The sequence below is a fragment of the Pristiophorus japonicus genome, chromosome 10 (assembly GCF_044704955.1).
Source record: "Pristiophorus japonicus isolate sPriJap1 chromosome 10, sPriJap1.hap1, whole genome shotgun sequence".
Lineage (NCBI taxonomy): Eukaryota > Metazoa > Chordata > Chondrichthyes > Pristiophoridae > Pristiophorus > Pristiophorus japonicus.
Genome location: NC_091986.1, coordinates 171501239 through 171521704, shown reverse-complemented (window position 1 = coordinate 171521704; position 20466 = coordinate 171501239). Strand labels below are relative to the sequence as shown.

Sequence of the window (20466 nt, the reverse complement as noted above, 5' to 3'; positions counted from 1 at the left end):
CTGAGCCAAAGAAGGAGATATTAGGAGCTTTGTCAAAAAAGTGGTTTTAAGTATGGTCTTAAAGGAGGGAGAGATGGAACAGTTTAGGGAGGATATTCAAGAGTGTGGGACCTAAATGGTTGATGGTATGGCCACAAATTATCGAACTAAGGGAGGTGGCGAATGCACAAGAGCAAGGATGGATTAATGCACAGACCTAACCAGAAGGCTCAGACAAATAGGATGCCGCTGCCAGGAGCACCATGCAAATATAGGGTCACCGGTAAAATTAAGCAGTTTCATTTCAGTGTAGTATCTTGTGATGTGATTATTATTAATGCAGTGTGAACATTTTACGGGTCTATTTCGTGAATTTTTAATATACATTTGTGTTTAATGGATCAGATGAGGGGTTGTGCAGGGGGTAGGAGTGCAGAGCGGCCCCAAATGTTCTTGGTGCCCAGGGCCTCAAAAATTCTTAATCTGGTTCTGCACAAGTGAGCAGAGTTGGAGGAACCGAAAGCTCTAGGGTTGGAGGGGGTTACAAAGATAAGAAGGATGAGGTCATTAAGGATGTTAAACATAAAGATGAGAATTTTAAATTAGATACGTTGGGGACTGGAAGCCAATGGAGGTCAGCGAGGTCATGAATTATGGGTGAATGGGACCTGGTGAGGGATAGAATACAAGCAGCAGAGTTTTAGATGAGTTGGTTTCCAGTTTTGAGAATGGAGACTAGTCAGGAGTAGTCGAGCCTGGAGGTGTCAAAGGCATGGATGAGACTTTCAGCAGATGAAGTGAATCAGGGGCAGAGGTTGGTGATATTATGGAGGTAGAAGTAAAGTAGTCTTTGTGACAGAAAGGATTTGGGTCAGAAGCTCAGCTCACGGTTGAATAGAATGCCAAGGTTGCACACAGTCAGGGACAACGTGGGAAGGGAATGGAATTGATGGCGAGGGTACAGAGTTTCTTTGATGATTTGTCAGCAGCAACAGTATGGTCTAAATATTTATTGTACTCATTACTATGCATAAATTCTGACAAATGCATTGACCTATAACTGTCAGTAGTATTAAACCATGATATAATGTGACATATAGCTCAGTTGGTATGAAAGGCTTAATATCAGAAATGCAACTGTTGCTGGGATCTGCCCCAACAATTGGCTCAGTTAATCTTTCAGTCCATTGATGATCAATTGTTTACTGCTGTGTTAAATCCTGAGGATTTTCAGTTAATCCTTAGACTACCTGCTGGCCCAGGGAAATAAGCCAGTTGATTTTATAATTTGTCATCTCGTGCATGTCGTTCTGAAACAAACAGTGTTATAATAATAAAGTACTTAAATATCAGGGACAGCTTCATTACCGAATATTAGCCACATACATAGAAACATAGAAAATCAGTGCAGGAGTAGGCCATTCGGCTGTTCGAGCCTGCACCACCATTCAGTAAGATCATGGCTGATCATCACCTCAGTACCCCTTTCTTACTTTCCCTCCATACCCCTTGATCCCTTTAGCCGTAAGTGCCATATCTAACTCCCTTTTGAATACATCCAACGAACTTTCATCAACAACTCTCTGCGGTAGAGAATTCCACAGGTTAACAACTATCTGAGTGAAGAGGTTTCTCCTCATCTCGGTCCTAAATGGCCTGCCCCTTATCCTTAGACTGTGTCTCCTGGTTCTGGACTTCCCCAACATCGGGAACTTTCTTCCTGCATCTAACCAGTCCAGTCCCGTCCCGTCAGAATTTTATATGTTTCTATGCGATCTCCTCTCATCCTTCTAAACTCCAGTGAATACAGGCCCAGTCGATCCAGTCTTTCCTCATATGTCAGTCCTGCCGTCCCGGGAATCAGTCTGGTGAACCTTCGCTGCACTCCCTCAATAGAAAGAATGTCCTTCCTCAGATTAGGAGACCAACACTGAACACAATATTCCAGGTGAGGCTTCACCAAAGTCCTGTACAACTGCAGTAAGATCTCCTTGCTACTATACTCAAATCCCCTAGCTATGAAGGCCAACGTGGCATTTGCCTTATTCACCGCCTGCTGTACCTGCATGCCAACTTTCAATGACTGATGTACCATGACACCCAGGTCTCATTGCACCTCCCCTTTTCCTAATCTGCCGCCATTCAGATAATATTTTGCCTTTCTGTTTTTGCCACCAAAGTGGATAACCTCACATTTATCCACATTATACTGCATCTGCCATGCATTTGCCCACTCACCTAACCTGTCCAAGTCACCCTGCAACCTCTTAGCATCCTCCTCACAGCTCACACCACCACCCAGCTTAGTGTCATCTGTAAACTTGGATATATTGCACTCAATTCCTTCATCTAAATGATTGATGTATATTGTAAATAGCTGGGGTCCCAGCTGAGCCCTGCGGCACCCCACTAGTTACTGCCTGTCATTCTGAAAAGGACCTGTTTATCCTGATTGTCTGCTTCCTGTTTGCCAACCAGTTCTCTATCCACGTCAATACATTACCCCCAATACCATGTGCTTTAATTTTTCACACCAATCTCTTGTGTGGGACATTGTCAAAAGTCTTTTTGTTACTTTAAACTCCTTGTGTGCAGTCTCATCTGTGTTAGGAACACAATAACTGGCGACAAGTATACGAATCCAATGCAAAGATGTGGACATCCTGGAGAAGTTCTCGGAGAGTGAGGACTGGGCAGCCTATGTCGAACAGCTAGACCAGTACTTTGTAGCCAACGAGCTGGACGGAGAAGGTAGCGCTGCAAAAAGGAGAGTGGTCCTTCTCACGGTCTACAGGGCACCGACCGACAGCCTCATGAAGAAGCTACTGGCTCCAGTGAAATCCACAGATAAGTCATATGAGGAGCTGTGTACACTGGTTCGGGAGCATCTTAACCCGAGGGAGAGTGTGCTGATGACGAGGTATCGGTTCTACAAGTGCCAGCGATCTGAAGGTCAGGAAGTGGCACGCAACGTCACCGAGCTAAGGTGACTTGCAGGACAATGTGAGTTTGATGGCTACTTGGAGCAAATGCTCAGAGACTTTTTTGTACTGGGCATTGGCCACGAGACCATCTTATGAAAACTTTTGACTGTAGAGACACTGACACTCAGCAAGGCCACTGCGATAGCACAGGCGTTTATGTCCACCAGTGATAACACCAAACAAATCTCTCAGCACACAAGTGCTAGCAATGTTCATAAATTAACTGGAACTGTGTTTGCGAGCAGAAATGTACAGGGCAGAAACCACGAGTCTGCAACTGTCAGCAGGCCTCAGGTGACCCAGATGACTGAGTCCGCAACAAAGGATGAATGCAAGGCAATTCAGACCTTGTTGGTGTTGTGAACGCTTTCATTCAGCCTATTAATGCCACTTCAAAGGGTATGTTTGCAAGAGCTGTGGAACAACAGACGAGCTGCAAGCTCTGCAAAACCTGCTAACCACCACGTGCAGAGGAAGATCGGTCCATGGTGGATCAAAGCAATTTCGAGCCTCAGAGAGAGGAGGCAGATGCTGAAGTACACGGGGTGCACACATTTTTGACGAAATGTCCACCTATAATGCTAAATGTAAAATTGAATGGCTTACTCGTAGCCATGGAACTGGACACTGGCGCTAGCCAATCCACCATGAGTAAAAAGATGTTTGAGAGACTGTGGTGCAACAAGGTACTCAGACCAGCCCTGAGCCCCATCCACACGAAACTGAGAATGTACACCAAAGAGCTTATCCTGTCCTGGTCAGCGCCATGGTCAAGGTTACCAACGAGGGCACAGTGCACGAACTGCCACTCTGGATTTCCCGTGCGATGCCCCACACTGCCTGGAAGGAGCTGGCTGGGCAAAATCCGCTGAAATTGGGATGACATCCGAGCGCTATCACATGTCGATGAGGCCTCATGTACCCAGGTTCTTAACAAATTTCCTTCCCTTTTTGAGCCAGGCATTGGAAACTTTTCCGGGACGAAGATGCAGATCCACTTGGTCCCAGAGGCATGACCCATCCACCACAAGGCGCGAGCGGTACCTCACATGATGAGGGAGAGAGTGGAAATCGAGCTGGACAGGCTGCAACGCGAGGGCATCATCTCCCCAGTGGAATTCAGCGAGTGGGCCAGCCCGATTGTTCCAGTACTCAAAAGTGATGGCACGGTCAGGATTTGCGGCGATTATAAAGTAACTATTAATCGTTTCTCGCTACAGGACCAATACCCGCTACCTAAGGCAGACGACCTATTTGAGACGCTGGCAGGTGGCAAGACGTTCACCAAGCTCGACCTGACTTCGGCCTACATGACGCAGGAGCTAGAGGAGTCTTCGAAGGGCCTCACCTGTATCAACACGTACAAGGGACTGTTCATCTACAACAGATGCCAGTTTGGAATTCGGTCGGCTGCAGCGATCTTCCAAAGAAACATGGAGAGCATACTCAAGTCTGTACCATGCACGGTGGTTTTTCAGGACGACATATTGGTCACGGGTCGGGACACTGTCGAGCACCGACAAAACCTGGAGGAGATCCTCCAGCGACTGGAACGCGTAGGGCTGCGGCTGAGGAGGTCAAAATGCGTCTTCATGGCAACAGAAGCGGAGTTTATGGCGAGAAAGGTCGCGGCGGATGGCATTCAGCCCACAGATGCCAAAACAGAGGCTGTCAGGAATGCGCCCAGGCCACAGAACGTCACGGAGCTGTGGTTGTTCCTGGGACTCCTCAACTATTTTGGTAACTTCCTACCGGGGTTAGGCACTCTCTTAGAGCCGCTACATGTGCTGTTGCGTAAAGGTGAGAACTGGGTATGGGGAAAAAACCAAGTAATTTCTTTTGAGAAAGCCAGAAACATTTTATGCTCCAACAAGCTCCTTGCATTGTATAACCCGTGTAAAAGACTCGTGCTGACATGTGATGCGTCGACATACGGAGTCGGGTGTGTATTGCAACAAGCTAACATTGCGGGGAAGTTGCAACCTGTCGCCTGTGCCTCCAGGAGCTTGTCTAAGGCCGAGAGGGCCTACAGCATGATTGAGAAAGAGGCATTAGCGTGTGTGTTTGGGATAAAGATAATGCATCAGTACCTGTTTGGCCTCAAATTTGAGCTGGATACCAATCACAAGCCCCTCATATCTCTGTTCACTGAAAACAAGGGGATAAATACTAATGCCTTAGCCCACATACAAAGGTGTGCACTCGCGCTATCAGCGTATAACTATACCATCCGCCGCAGGCCAGGCACCGAGAACTGTGCGGATGTTCTCAGTCGGTTACCATTGCCTACCACGGGGGTGGAAATGGCGCAGCCTGCAAACTTGTTGATGGTGGCGCAGCCCGCAGACTTGTTGATGGTCATGGAAGTGTTTGAAAATGATAAATCACCTACCTGTCACGGCCCGCCAGATTAGGACTTGGACCAGCCAAGATCCTCTGCTGTCCCTAGTAAAAAACTGTACTGCATGGGAGCTAGGCCAGCATCCCCGTTGAAATGCAAGAGGTAATCAAGCCATTTCAGTGGCGAAAGGATGAGCTGTGCATTCAGGCAAACTGCCTGTTGTGGGGTAACCGCGTAGTGCTACCCAAAAAGGGCAGGGAGACGTTCATCTCGGATCTCCACAGCACACATCCGGGTATAGTAATGATGAAAGCGATAGCCAGATCCCACGTGTGGTGGCCCAGTATCGACTCTGACTTCGAGTCCTGTGTACGGCAATGCAGCGTGTGTGCTCAGGTGAGCAACGTGCCCAGAGAGGCACCACTAAGTTTGAGGTCCTGGCCCTCCAGACCATGGTCGAGGATCCATGTCGACTATGCGGGCCCGTTTCTCGGTAAAATGTTCCTGGTGGTGATGGATGCTTTTTCAAAATGGATTGAATGTGAAATAATGTCGGGAAGCACCGCCACCGCCACCATTGAAAGCCTGATGGTCATGTTTGCCACCCACGGCCTGCCTGACATACTGGTCAGTGACAACGGGCCATGTTTCACCAGTGCCGAATTTAAAGAATTCATGACCCACAATGGGATCAAACATGTCACCTCGGCTCCGTTTAAATCAGCCTCCAATGGGCATGCAGAGCGGGCAGTACAAACAATCAAAGAAAGCCTCAAACAAGTCACAGAAGGCTCACTCCAAACCCGCCTGTCCCGAGTACTGCTCAGCTGCCGCACGAGACCCCACTCGCTCACAGGGGTGCCCCCGGCTGAGCTACTCATGAAAAGGACACTTAAAACCAGACTCTCGCTGGTTCACCCCAACCTGCATAATCAGGTAGAGAGCAGGTGGCTACAACAAAATGTAAACGATGGTCGCGCCACTGTGTCACAGGAAATTGATCAGAATGACCCTGTTTAAGTGCTAAAGTATGGTCATGGTCCCAAGTGGATCGCGGGCACGGTGATAGCTAAAGAAGGGAGTAGGGTGTTTGTAGTCAAACTAGACAATGGACAAATTTGCAGAAAGCACCTGGACCAAACGAGGCTGCGGTTCACAGACTGCCCTGAACAACCCACAGCAAACACCACCTTTTTCGAACCCACAACACACATCCAAAGGATCAACGACACCACCCCGGACCAGGAAATCAAACCCATCACGCCCAACAGCCCAGCAAGGCCAGGCTCACCCAGCAGCCCTGCAGGGTCAACAACACGCCAGCCCAGCCAACACACCAGAACAGACATTTGTACCAAGGCGGTCCACCAGGGAAAGAAAGGCTCCCGACCGCCTCACCTTGTAAATCGTTTTCACTTTGACTTTGCGGGGGGAGTGATGTTGTGTATCTCTAAAGCATGCACTCCCATGTTCCGCCACCAGGGAGCGCATCCCCTGAAGTCCCAAGGGAACCCAGCATCCCTTAGGAACACTGTATATAAGCGGGCCCCTAAGGCCTGTTCCTCACTTTGGAGTGTCTTAATAAAGACTGAGGTCACTGTTCTTTTAACCTCCCTGTGTGCAGTCTCATCTGTGTTAGGAACACAATACCTTTGAAAGTCCAAATAAACCACATCCACTGATTCTCCCCTGTCCACTCTACTAGTTACATCCTCAAAAAATTCTAGAAGATTTGTCAAGCATGATTTCCCTTTTGTAAATCTATGCTGACTTGGACCGATCCTGTCACTGCTTTCCAAATGCGCTGCTATTTCATCTTTAATAATTGATTCCAACATTTTCTCCATTACTGATGTCAGGCTAACCGGTCTATAATTCCCCGTTTTCTCTCTCCCTCCTTTCTTAAAAAGTGGTGTTACATTAGCTACCTTCCAGTCGATAGGAACTGATCCAGAGCCTATAGACTGCTGGAAAATGATCAGCAATGCATCTACTATTTCTAGGGCCACATCTTTAAGTACTCTGGAATGCAGACTATCAGGCCCTGGGGACTTATCGGCCTTCAATCCCATTAATTTCCCGAACACAATTTCCCGACTAATAAGGATTTCCTTCAGTTCCTCCTTCTCACTAGACCCTCGGTCGCCTCGTATTTCTGGAATGTTATTTGTGTCTTCCCTCGTGAAGACAGAACCAAAGTATTTGTTCAAGTGGTCTGCCATTTCTTTGTTTCCCATTATAAATTCAGCTGAATCTGACTGCAAGGGACCTACGTTTGTCTTCACTAATCTTTTTCTCTTCACATATCTATAGAAGCTTTTGCAGTCAGTTTTTATGTTCCCAGCAAGCTTACTCTCACACTCTATTTTCCCCCTCCGAATGAAACCCTTTGTCCTCCTCTGCTGAATTCTAAATTTCTCCCAGTCCTCAGGTTTGCTGCTTTTTCTGGCCAATTTATATGCCTCTTCCTTGGATTTAACACCTCCTTAATTTCCCGTGTTAGCCACGGTTGAGCCACCTTCCCCGTTTTATTTTTACTCCAGACCGGGATGTACAATTGTTGAAGTTCATCTATGTGATCTTTAAATATTTGCCATTGCCTATCCACTGTCAACCCTTTAAGTATCGTTCGCCAGTCTATTCTAGCCAATTTACATCCCATACCATCAAAGTTACCTTTCCCTAAGTTCAGGATCCTAGTCTCTGAGTTAACTGTGTCACTCTCCATCTTAATGAAGAATTCTGCCATGTTATGGGCACTCTTCCCCAAGGGTCCTCACACAACAAGATTGCTAATTAGTCCTTTCTCATTACACATCACGCAGTCTAGGATGGCCAGCCCTCGAGTTGGTTCCTCGACATATTGGTCTAGAAAACCATCCCTAATACATTCCAGGAAGTATGTCTAAATTAAATGTTTCAAAACATTTTATGTTTTTAAAAAAATGCTCCAGTACTGCTTTTCTTTTTCCCCTTTCTACTCCATTGTCTGTCTTTTTTATTTTTAACTTTTGTTTTAACTTTTCTACCTAGTCTAATCAATTCATTTTTGTCTTAGAATCATAGAAATTTACAGCACGGAGGTGGCCATTTTGGCCCATCGTGTCCCCACATGCTGACCACGAGCTATCCAGCCTAATCCCACTTTCCAGCTCTTGATCCGTAGCCCTGTAGGTTACGGCACTTTAAGTGCACATCCAAGTATCTTTTAAATGTGGTGAAGGTTCCTGCCTCTACCACCCTTTCAGCCAATGAGTTCCAGACGCCCACAATTCTCTGGGTGAAGAAATTTCCCCTCATATCTCCTCTAAACCTCCCCCCAATTATTTTAAATCTTTAAATGTCCCCTGGTTATTGACCCCTCTGCCAAGAGAAACAGGTCCTTCCTATCCTTGGGGTTGGGGCTAATATATTAGCATGGATAGAGGATTGGCTAACTAACAGAGAACAGAGAGGAGGAATAAATGGTTCATTCTCTGGTTGGCAACCAGTAACTAGTGGGGTGTTGCAGGGATCAGTGCTGGGACCGCAATTATATACAATCTATATTAACGACTTGGAAGGAGGGACTGAGTGTAAAGTTGCCAAGTTTGCTGATGATACAAAGCTGGGAGGAAAAGCAATGTGTGAGGAGGACAGAAAAAATCTGCAAAAGGACATAGACAGGCTAAGTGAGCGGGCAATAATTTGGCAGATGGAGTATAATGTTGGAAAGTGTGAGGTCATGCACTTTGGCAGAAAAAAATCAAAGAGCAAGTTATTATTTAAATGGAGAAAGATTGCAAAGTGCTGCAATACAGCGGGACCTGGGGTTACTTGTGCATGAAACACAAAAGGATAGTATGCAGGTACAGCAAGTGATCAGGAAGGCCAATGGTATTTTGGCCTTTATTGCAAAGAGGATGGAGTATAAAAGCAGGGAAGTCTTGCTACAGCTATACAAGGTATTGGTGAGGCCACACCTGGAATACTGCGTGCAGTTTTTGTTTCCATATTTACGAAAGGATATACTTGCTTTGGAGACAGTTCAGAGAAGGTTCACTACGTCGATTCCAGAGATGAGGGGGTCGACTTATGAGGAAAGATTGAGTAGGTTGGGCCTCTACTCATTGGAATTCAGAAGAATGAGAGGTGATCTTATCGAAACGTATATGATTATGAGGGGGCTTTACAAGGTGGATGCAAAGAGGATGTTTCCACTGATGGGGGAGATTAGAACTAGAGGCATGATCTTAGAATAAGGGGTCGCCCATTTAAAACAGAGATGAGGAGAAATTTCTTCTCTCAGAGGGTTGAAAATTTGTGTAATTTGCTGCCTGAGAGAGCTAGGGAAGCTGGGACATTGAATAAATTTAAGACAGAAATAGACAGTTTCTTAAACAATAAGCTGATAAGAGCTTATGGGAAGCGGGCGGGGAAATGGAGCCGAGTCCATGATCAGATCAGCCATGATCTTATTGAATGGCGGAACAGGCTCATAAGGGGCGGTATGGCCTACTCCTGTTCCTATTTCTTATGTTCTTATCCTCTCTTCTCTTCTCTTCTCTTAGGCAGTCCCTTGGAGTCAAGGACTACTTGCTTCAATACTAAAAATTAGTTCTCATGTGGCTAATGAGTCCAACGTGGGACCTACAGTCTCTGTCATGGTGGGGTAAACGGTGATTGAAGGTGGGGTGCTTGGGTTGCCATGCGCTCCTTCCGCTGTTTACGCTTGGCTTCAGCTTGCTCTCGGCGTAGAACTCGAGGTGTTCGGTGCCTTCCTGGATGCTTTTCCTTCATTTTGTGCGTCTTGGGCTAGGGATTCCTAGGTATCGGTGGGGATGTTGCACTTTTTCAAAGAGGCTTTGAGGGTGTCTTTGAAGCAATTCCTCTGCCCACCTGAGGCTTGCTTGCCATGTTGGAGCTCCGAGTAGAGTGCTTATTTTGGGAGTCTCCTATCGGGCATGCAGATGACGTGGCCCGCCCAATGGAGTTGATCGAGGGTGGTCAGTACTTCGATGCTGGGGATGTTGACCTGAACGAGAACGCTGACGTTGGTGCGCCTATCCTGCCAATGGATTTGCAGGATCTTGCAGAGGCAGCGTTGGTGGTTCTGCTCCCGTGCTTTGAGGTCCATGTCCCCTGATTGTTGACCCCCCTGCCAAGGGAAACAGGTCCTTCCTATCCTCTCTTCTCTTCTCTTCTCTTCTCTTCTCTTCGGCAGTCCCTCGTATTAGAGGATGACTTGCTTCTTCCACACTAAAAATGAGTTCTCCTGTGGCTGATGAGTCCTATACGGGACCTACAGTCTCTGCCACAGGTGGGGCAAACGGTGGTTGAAGAAATGGGTGGGTGGGGTGCTTGGGTTGCATTTCGGAGGGCAGGTATCACTATTGCTCTGTCGACCACGAGCTTGGTGCCGGGTTTGAGATACTGGTCTTCAAACACTCTCCTATCCACTCTATCCAGGCCCTTCATAATTTTATACACCTCAATCAGGTCTCCCCTTAGCCTCCTCTGTCCCGAGGAAAATAGGTCCAGCATTTCCAATCTTTCCTTATAGCCAAATTTCTCCAGTCCAGGCAATATTCTTGTAAATCTCCTCTGCACCCTTTCCAGTGCAATCACATATTTCCTGTAATGTGGTGACCAGAACTGCCACACAGTACTCCAGCTGCGGCCTAACCAGTGTTTTATACAGTTCAAGCATAACCTCCTTTCTCTTGTATTCCATGCCTTAACTAATAAAGGGGCAAGTATTCCATATGCCTTCTTAACCACCTTATCTAACTGGCCTGCTACCTTCAGGAATCTGTGGGACATGCACTCCAATGTTCCTTTGTTCCTCTACATTTTTCAGTGTCGTACCATTTAATGTGTATTCCTTTGCCTTGTTTGATCTCCCCAAATGCATTACCTCACACTTATCCAGATTGAATTCCATTTGCCACTGTTCTGCCCACCTGACCAGTACATTGATATCTTCCTGCAGTCCGCAGCTTTAAAAGCCCCTTTTTACTTTTTGAAAACCTGAAAAACTGAAAGTTGACATAGTTGCAGATAGAAGTATACCAGTATAAATCAACTTCCAGGAATAAAACTAAGTTAACCAGAAATATGGGTCGGGAAATGCAGCAAAATTAATACATATGTGATCAAGAATCTCGGAACCTATCTTTCTGTAACAAACAAAATATTGTGCCTCTTTAAGGGAAAGCAGCAGTAACAGCAGTAAGAGATACCTGGAATCTCCACTTGAATCAATGAAAGGACTTTTAAGAGAAAAATTGGAATCCAACAAAGGGCATCAGAAAGCACTATGAAGAAAAATCTGTAAGCCACTGCAACTTCACTTCGAATGTGTCTTTTCATTTCTGGTGTCTGGATTCCAGTCTTGTGAATGGAATAAAACATGCTGGAGTAAGAGAAGACAATTATGATGAAGGCAATCAGATTCAAACCTATTAGAAAACAAAAAGGAAATTCCACATAAGTTGGTATCTAAGGAAATAATTATTATATTTATTCATTTATTTTTCTCCCATCTATATTGCTCCCTAGGCATACAAGACATACGCAGGTGATATATTCCCAGGCCCTTACTAATGTTACTGGTAAAGCTGGCGACTAGAATGTATGGGGTCAAGTTTCGGGCTGTGCCTAGAATGGCGCAGCCCCGTGAGCCACGCCTGATTTCTGCGCTCAAAACCACGGCGAAAACTTACCTCGGTATTCTCCACTCCCTCAGGTCAATCCAGGCCCTCGGCACGGTGCAGCACAAGCTGTGGGGGGCGGAGCCAGGTCCCTGCGCTGAAAACAGTGCTGGGACCTATGCACATGCGCGCTACAGTGGGCGCGCATGTGCAGTAGCTCCAGGCGCCTGAAACTGTGTGGGAGGGGTCCGAAGCACGTCGCCCCAACCCTGGCCGAATGGGCTCACTGGGGCAGCGATCAGACTGCACATCCCTCCTCTTCAGTTCCTGCTCTGGCTGTGGTTCCAGCTTCCTCCCCTGTTCAGCTCACGCTCCCTCTGGCTCTCTCACCCCGCCCCCCTCCCCCCCCAGCTCTCGCACCGCTGCCCGAGCCCCCCCAGCTCCTGCTCCACTGCCCGAGCCCCCCCAGCTCCTGCCCCGCTGCCCGAGCCGCTTCAGTTCCTGCTCCGCTGCCCGAGCCCCCCCAGCTCCTGCTCCGCTGCCCGAGCCCCCTCAGCTCCTGCTCCGCTGCCCAAGCCCCCCCAGCTCCTGCTCCGCTGCCCGAACCCCCCCAGCTCCTGCCCCGCTGCCCGAGCCCCCTCAGTTCCTGCTCCGCTGCAAGCCCCCCAGCTCCTGCTCCGCTGCCCGAGCCCCCTCAGCTCCTGCTCCGCTGCCCGAGCCCCCTCAGCTCTTGCTCCGCTGCAAGCCCCCCCAGCTCCTGCTCCGCTGCCCGACCTCCCCCAGCTCCCACTCCGCTGCCCGATCCCCTCCAGTTCCCGCCCCACTGCCCGCTACCCCCAGCTCCCGCTCCACTACCCCCCCCCCCTCCCCAGCTCCTGCTCCGCTGCCCACTCCCAGCTCCGGCTCCGCTCCCTCTTCCTTCGGCGGGGCCCGCCCACCTGACATATTGCTGGGGGCGGGCCCTGCCCGAAGTCTTCGGCCCGGCTTCTTCATGTCGGCCCGGCCTGTTCAGCCTCCTCCCTCTCCTCTTCCCCCCCCTCCTCTCTCCTCTTCCCCGCCCCCCCCTCCTCTCCTCTCCCTTCCCTCCCTCTCCTCTCCCTTCCCTCCCTCTCCTCCCTTCACTCTTCCCCCCTCTCCTCTCCCCCCTCCCTCCCTCCCTCCCTCGCTCTCCCCTCTTCCCCCCCTCCTCCTCCCCCCTCCCCTCGCTGTCAGAAACACATAGGCACTGACAGACAGAGAGAGAGACACTGACAGAGAGAGAGAGAGACACACACACACTGAGGGGGCCCCATCCCAGCACGCTGTTGGAGGGCTCCAGGTGCTGCAGTCGGTAAGTAGAAACTTAATTTTTTATTTATTGATTTTTAAAAATGTTTTATTAAATTTTTTTGATTGATTTATTGGTTGATTTATTTATCATTTATTATTGATGGCTCTTTATTTGTAAAAGTGATGTGTTTCATGTTTGTAAACTTCCCTTTCTCTCTCCTCTCCCCGCCCATCTCTTCCCTATGCCTGATTTGTAACCTACGCCTGATTTTCTAAGTGTAGGCAAGGTTTTTCTGAGCGTACAAAAATCTACACTTACTCCATTCTAAGTTAGTTTGGAATAAGTTTTTGCTGCCTAAACTTTCAAAACAGGCATAAGTGGCTGGACACGCCCCCTTTTGAAAAAAAAAATCTGTTCCAAAATGAAACTGTTCTAACTGACTAGAACTGGAGCAAACTAAATGCTGAGAATTGCAACTTCTAAGATACTCCATTCTAAACCCGTTGCTGCAAAAAAATAGGAGCAACTGAGGCCGAAACTTGACCCCATATAACAGTAACACAGGATCACAGGAACAGTGAGTTTATCTGTGGTGCTGCATATGAGAAATCAACAAAGGGTAGTTTTAATGAGAAATCAAGACCAAGTGTAGTTTTTAGGTGAAGTAGGGTTAGAGCCTGGGGATAATTGGACCAGGATATATAAACTATAAAATGATTAAATTATAAGGACTTAGGGATTTATCATGGAAAAATTTGGTAAAAAACGCTTGTAGATGTAAATTTTTTAATATATTACTAATTAATCTCTCATTGCACTGCACATGAAAAATTAGAGAATATTATCACTTTCTGGCCTGTCTCTAATGCCTTCTCTCTGTCACCTCTTCTGCTGCTATCTCTTTTTTTCTTTCATGCTTCTCTTTCTTTAATTTCATTTTGCTTCTCTCTCTATTCTTGTCTGCTTCTTTCTTTTGTTTTTTTTTGAGTGGGAGATGGAGGGTGATAAGTGGGGAAATAAGCCACCAATGGCTGAAAGTTGCATTTGGGGTGAGGATGGCAGGGAAAATATGGTCCTTGTAGGCTCCCTTATGGAGTGAGCCTTTGGCGCAGTGGTAGCATTTCTGCCTCTGGGCCAGGAAGGTGCAGTGTTCAAACCCCACTCCAGACAATCCTGGCGAGTCAAGTTGGAGCTCTAGCTTTGAATTCTGGGTTGACAGTCAGTGGAATACTCACGTCCGATGAGTGTGGGTGACCCTCCCCACCCCCTCATCGTACGGGTTATGGTAGCCCATAAAACCCTCCGCCGTTTAGGACTAACCATCCCACCGACTGGTATAAAGATGGTTATGGCCGTTATGAGCATTGACATCGCGACCTGTCAGACTGTTATTCAGCTCCCAAATCCTTCCACTACTTCACACTGTTCCCCATACTAAAATGATGATGAGGCTTCCTTACCTCCCCCAATTGCTTCTACATTCCCTACCCTCCATCTCATCACATCCTTTACCCCTTCACCTTCTTACTATCCTCTCACGTCCAACCACTGATTACTACTCCCATCTTTAAGAACTACCCACTGTATTTTCCTCTCCTGCTTGTATCACTATCCAGTCACCTCAGCGTTTACCTGCCATCCACTCTCTTCTACAAACAGCAGGTGGTGAGAGACCAGAGGGCCAACACTCTTCTCTTTCCTGCCCCCCCACCATCTCTTCCTGTTTCCCTATGAGGATTTATTTGTTTTCAAAATTCAATACTTGTTTTTCACAACCCCCACTCCTTACTTCAACCTCCGCTTTTTTGCAGCCTCCTCTCTTTCAACTTTCTTGCTCTGTCAATCTCCACTCCCTTCCTTTCTCTTCTACCTTCCCTATCTGTTTCCCTCAATGAGTTTTGCTTTCTTTGAAAATTCAACTTTAAAAAAATCAAATTAGAATGAGAAAATAAACTGAAATATACTTTTCCAACTGTTAACAAAAACAGGTAGAGATAATTAGTTGGAGTCAAAATTTAACTAGTTTTTTAAAAATTGAACACTAGCTCGAGCAAATATACTGTCCCACCCCTCTGTCTCACCTCCTTTGCTCTTTCTTACATTACAACAGTGATTACACTTCAGAAACACTTCATTGGCTGTAAAGTGCTTTGGGACGTCCTGAGGTCATGAAAGGCACAAAATAAATATAAGTCTTTTGTTCTCAGCTTAGGAGATTTTCTGAAGTTTGTGGAACAGAAAATGAAAGCTACAACAGGTGTGTAAATTAGTACACTCATTTTTCCCCCCTCAGTTTCTCACACAGACATAGCCCCTTTAAATAACATAAATTTTCCCTCAATTAAGCTTTTCAGATTTGTCCTCTTGTTTTTCAAAATTATTTGAAGAAAAACTACTGGAAAGTTCCAGAAATTCAGAAAGAAAATTATTCCATCAGTAGAATTGAATGAATGGTATTGAAGCATCCTGGAAAATTAAGTGCACTTCACATGCTCAGATTACACAATCCGAACTCAGCTCACAGAGTCACAGCTTTGGGCAAAAATATAAACTCCAAGCCCAGACTTTTGAGAGAAGCTGAGGTCTTCAAGTAAAAAAAAAAGTGAAGGTATTAAAAGTCACAAAACAATTAAATGCATAAATGTTATTGTGAAACATGTAATTTTTTTAATCAATTTGAAAGCTTATTTTAAACCCTTATATTTTGGCTGAGACATTAAACCAGGACTCCATCTGTCCTTTCAGGTAGACATTAAAAAGATCCCAAGGGATTATTTAAAGACGAGTAGGGGAGTTTTCCCGGTGTCCAGTAACATAACCACTATGCTACTGTACCTGCATACTACGCTACCGTACCCGCATTATGTGTGTCTCTACAAACAAATTTGTTTCTTTTTAATTGCTCTACTCTGAAGCCACAGAATAATGCAGATAATCAGCTACATAGTTCTGATTTATGATTTTAGAAAGATTTCCTTTAAAAAATCATGTCATTTTAAGTTACGTAATTTCAATATAAAAGACCTGCTAATTAAACCAATGGAAGAATGTAGGGTCATAGCATTTCAGGGACACACAGATGTCCCTTCTTTAGCTGTAAGGTCTGAGAAGGAACAGTACAATTTATTTTGCTTCAATCAGATAGAACTGCCAGAAAACTCCTTTTCACTGACATACTGTGTATTTTTATATTTGTGTATATATCTAACAAGTGGAGGGCAGTTGTATAGATTTGCCTGGAGCTACACCAAATTAAATATACTAGTTTTCTAAAGCACACAGTCAGCCCATTTTTGGTAAAAATGGAAATATATATTCCATTTATTTTTATTATCTTCATAAATCAATCAATATTAAACAGAATTGCACCAAAATCAATAGGGTAGATGTTTGTCTTCAACACCTGAGCAATAATCTAGCAGAGCAGATCACGCTCCCCAATGAGAATTGCGTGGATTCTTTAAAGGATGGTTGATCCATTCTGCCAGATTACCACCTCAGCAGTGGAAGACATTCTTCTACATCATCATGTAGATGTATCTCATCCTGGCCAATATTTATCCCTTAATCAACATAACAAAAACAGATTATCACACTGCTGATTGTGGGAGCTTGCTGTGCGCAAATTGGTTGCCGCGTTTCCCACATTACAACAGTGATTGCACTCCAAAAAAGTACTTCATTAGCTGTAAAACGCTTTGAGATATTCGTTGTCGTGAAAGGCGCTATATAAATGCAAGTCTTTCTTTCTTCTTCTCATAATACCCAGAAAAATGTGTCTACTCATCTGAAATTCAAGGTGGGAGCCCACCAGCTCCTGAGCCCACAAAATATTGTGGTCAATGCTGAACCGGGTATCTTTTCACCCCTCTTTCCCTGGCCACCCTGTAATCACAATACTTCCCCAGACTTACCTTGCTGCCAGCACAGCAGCCTCTGGGCTGCCCGATATTTGGCCATCTGATTCCAGCATGCTCCACCAGGATACCCATTTGAGGTGAGCAGCTTGCGCGTGCCATTTAAATGAGGCCTGAGCCTCAAAATGGCTCTGACCTCTTCTTTGCCCCAATGGGCAGGCTGCTGGCATGCATCACCAATTGATCTCCCAAAAATTAAACTTGACCAGTTAGGACTCTGATATATAAGTAAGTTTTTAATAAGTAAGTTGGATCTATCTTGTGTTTCTGTAGGATTCTACTCATCTTTGAAAATAGCAGAATAATAGTATGAACAGACTTTGATTCTGGCTCATTTACCAAACACATTTATTGAACAAGTGAGTAAATAACATTAATATACATTTGAAGTAGACATGACACTACTAATTCTTCAAAATAAAGTAAAATAATAAAATGGTTCAGAATCTCATATCAAATAAAGTGTATATTCTTACCTACCACAGGAGCTAACTGGCTTGATTTGTCAACTCTCTTGCATTTGGATAGCATATGCTAATTAATAACCCCCAAAAAGTTGCCAGAGCTTCATGAATTTAAATAACTGTCAGTTAACAATTATTCAAAAAGCGGGTGATAGAGAAGCTTTGAAAAAAGTTCAGAGGAGCGGCACTTTGAAGGCTATTTGAAGTAGATAGGTTAGGGAGAGCCAGGTTAGGGAGATCCAGAGGACATGCATACAAGTTACATAAGCATAGAATTAAGTTAGATATCAGTAGATTTTTTCTTATCACAGAGGGTCATTGACCTCTGAAACAAATTGCCAGCTGATGCAATGAGTGGAGATTCACAGCATGTTCAAAAGGTTAGCTGGATGAGCTACCAGAAAAGGTACAAAAGGTAATGGGATGTTGGCTGTTGTGCCTTGTGGTCATTATGGTCTACTGGAACTTTAATGGCGTACGATTTTTTTAATCTTTAAAAAGAAAATCTCCCAACAGATTACATGATTAGTGGGGAGTATTCGGGGGCGGTGGGGGGGCATGATGCTTGGGACTGTTCGGGACAGGTTTAGTGGACCAGCTGGTCTTTACCCGTCCATTATTTTTGTATGTTCATAGAAACACAGAAACATAGAAAATAGGTGCAGGAGTAGGTCATTCGGCACTTTGAGCCTGCACCACCATTCAATAAGATCATGGCTGATCATTCATCTCAGTACCCCTTTCCTGCTCTCTGCATACCCCTTGATCCCTTTAGCTGTAAGGGCCATATCTAACTCCCTCTTGAATATATCCAATGAACTGGCATCAACAACTCTCTGCGGTAGGGAATTCCACAGGTTAACAACTCTCTGAGTGAAGAAGTTTCTACTCATCTCAGTCCTAAATGGCTTACCCCTTATCCTTCGACTATATCCCCTGGTTCTGGACTTCCCCAACATCGGGAACATTCTTCCTACATCTAACCTGTCCAGTCCTGTCAGAATTTTATGTTTCTATGAGATCCCCTCTCATTCTTCTAAACTCCAGTGAATACAGGCCCAGTCGATCCAGTCTCTCCTCATATGTCAGTCCTGCCATCCCTGGAATCAGTCTGGTGAACCTTCGCTGCACTCCCTCAATAGCAAGAACGTCCTTCCTCAGATTAGGAGGCCCAAAACTGAACACAATATTCCAGGTGAGGCCTCACTAAGGCCCTGTACAACAGCAGTAAGACCTCCCTACTCCTATACTCAAATCCCCTAGCTATGAAGGCCAACATACCATTTGCCTTCTTCACCACCTGCTGCACCTGCATACCAACTTTCAATGACTGATGTACCATGACACCCAGGTCTCATTGCACCTCCTCTTTTCCTAATCTGCCGCCATTCAGATAATATTCTGCCTTCGTGTTTTTGCCACCAAAGTGGATAACCTCACATTTATCCACATTATACTGCATCTGCCACTCATTTGCCCACTCACCTAACCTGTCCAAGTCAACCTGCAGCCTTTTGGTGTCTTCCTCACAGCTCACACTGCCACCCAGCTTAGTGTCATCTGCAAACTTGGAGGTATTACACTCAATTCCCTCATCCAAATCATTAATGTATATTGTAAATAGCTGGGGTCCCAGCACTGAGCCCTGCGGCACCCCACTAGTCACTGCCTGCCATTCTGAAAAGGTCCTGTTTATCCCTATTCTCTGCTTCCTGTCTGCCAACCAGTTCTCTGTCCACATCAGTACACTACCCCAATACCATGTGCTTTAATTTTGCACACCAATCTCTTGTGTGGGACCTTGTCAAAAGCCTTTTGAAAGTCCAAATACACCACATTCACTGGTTCTCCCTTGTCCACTCTACTAGTTACATCCTCAAAAAAGTCCAGAAAATTTGTCAAGCAGGATTTCCCCTTCATAAATCCATGCTGACTTGGACCGATCCCATCATTGCTATCCAAATGTGCTGCTATTTCATCTTTAAAATTGATTCCAACATTTTCCCCACTACTGATGTCAGGCTAACCAGTCTATAATTACCCGCCTTCTCTCTCCCGCCCTTCTTAAAAAATGGTGTTACATTAGCTACCCTCCAGTCCATAGGAACCAATCCAGAGTCGCTAGACTGTTGGAAAATGATCACCAATGCATCCACTATTTATAGGGCTACTTCCTTAAGTACTCTGGGATGCAGACTATCAAGCCCCGGGGATTTATCGACCTTCAATCCCATCAATTTCCCTAACACATGTTCCCGCCTAATAAGGATTTCCTTCAGTTCCTCCTTCTCACTAGACCCTTGGCCCATTAGTATTTCTGGAAGGTTATTTGTGTCTTCCTTCGTGAAGACGGACCAAAGTATTTGTTTAATTGGTCCGCCATTTCTTTGTTCCCCATTATAAATTCACCTGAATCTGACTGCAAGGGACCTACGTTTGCCTTCAATAATCTTTTTCTCTTCGCATATCTATAGAAGCTTTTGCAGTCAGTTTTTATGTTCCCAGCAAGCTTCCTCTCATACTCTCTTCTCCCCCTCCTAATTAAACCCTTTGCCCTCCTCTGCTGTATTCTGGCCAATTTATATGCCTCTTCCTTCGATTTAACACTATCCTTAATTTCCCTTGTTAGCCACGGTTGAGCCACCTTCCCCATTTTATTTTACTCCAGACAGGGATGTACAATTGTTGAAGTTCATCCATGTGATCTTTAAATGTTTGCCATTGCCTATCCACCGTCAACCCTTTAAATATCACTCACCAGTCTATTCTAGCCAATTCACGTCTCATACCATCATAGTTAAATTGAAAAGGAGCTTCTAGTCATACATTTGTTTGTGTTTAATGTTAGGCTTGGCTCTTTTTCCCAAGTCAACAACCAA

The 20466-nt window shown here is 45.6% G+C and overlaps 1 protein-coding gene across 3 annotated transcripts in view; it reads right to left on the bottom strand.

Moving 5' to 3' along the window:
• LOC139274850 (relaxin receptor 2-like) overlaps positions 1-20466 on the bottom strand; it is a 294506-nt gene that overhangs the window by 51994 nt on the left and 222046 nt on the right. For all 3 annotated transcript variants that reach the window (XM_070891552.1, XM_070891551.1, XM_070891553.1), the window contains one exon: positions 11526-11744. In XM_070891552.1, coding sequence (XP_070747653.1) covers positions 11526-11744 — 219 coding nt within the window. The remainder of the gene's footprint in view (positions 1-11525; positions 11745-20466) is intronic.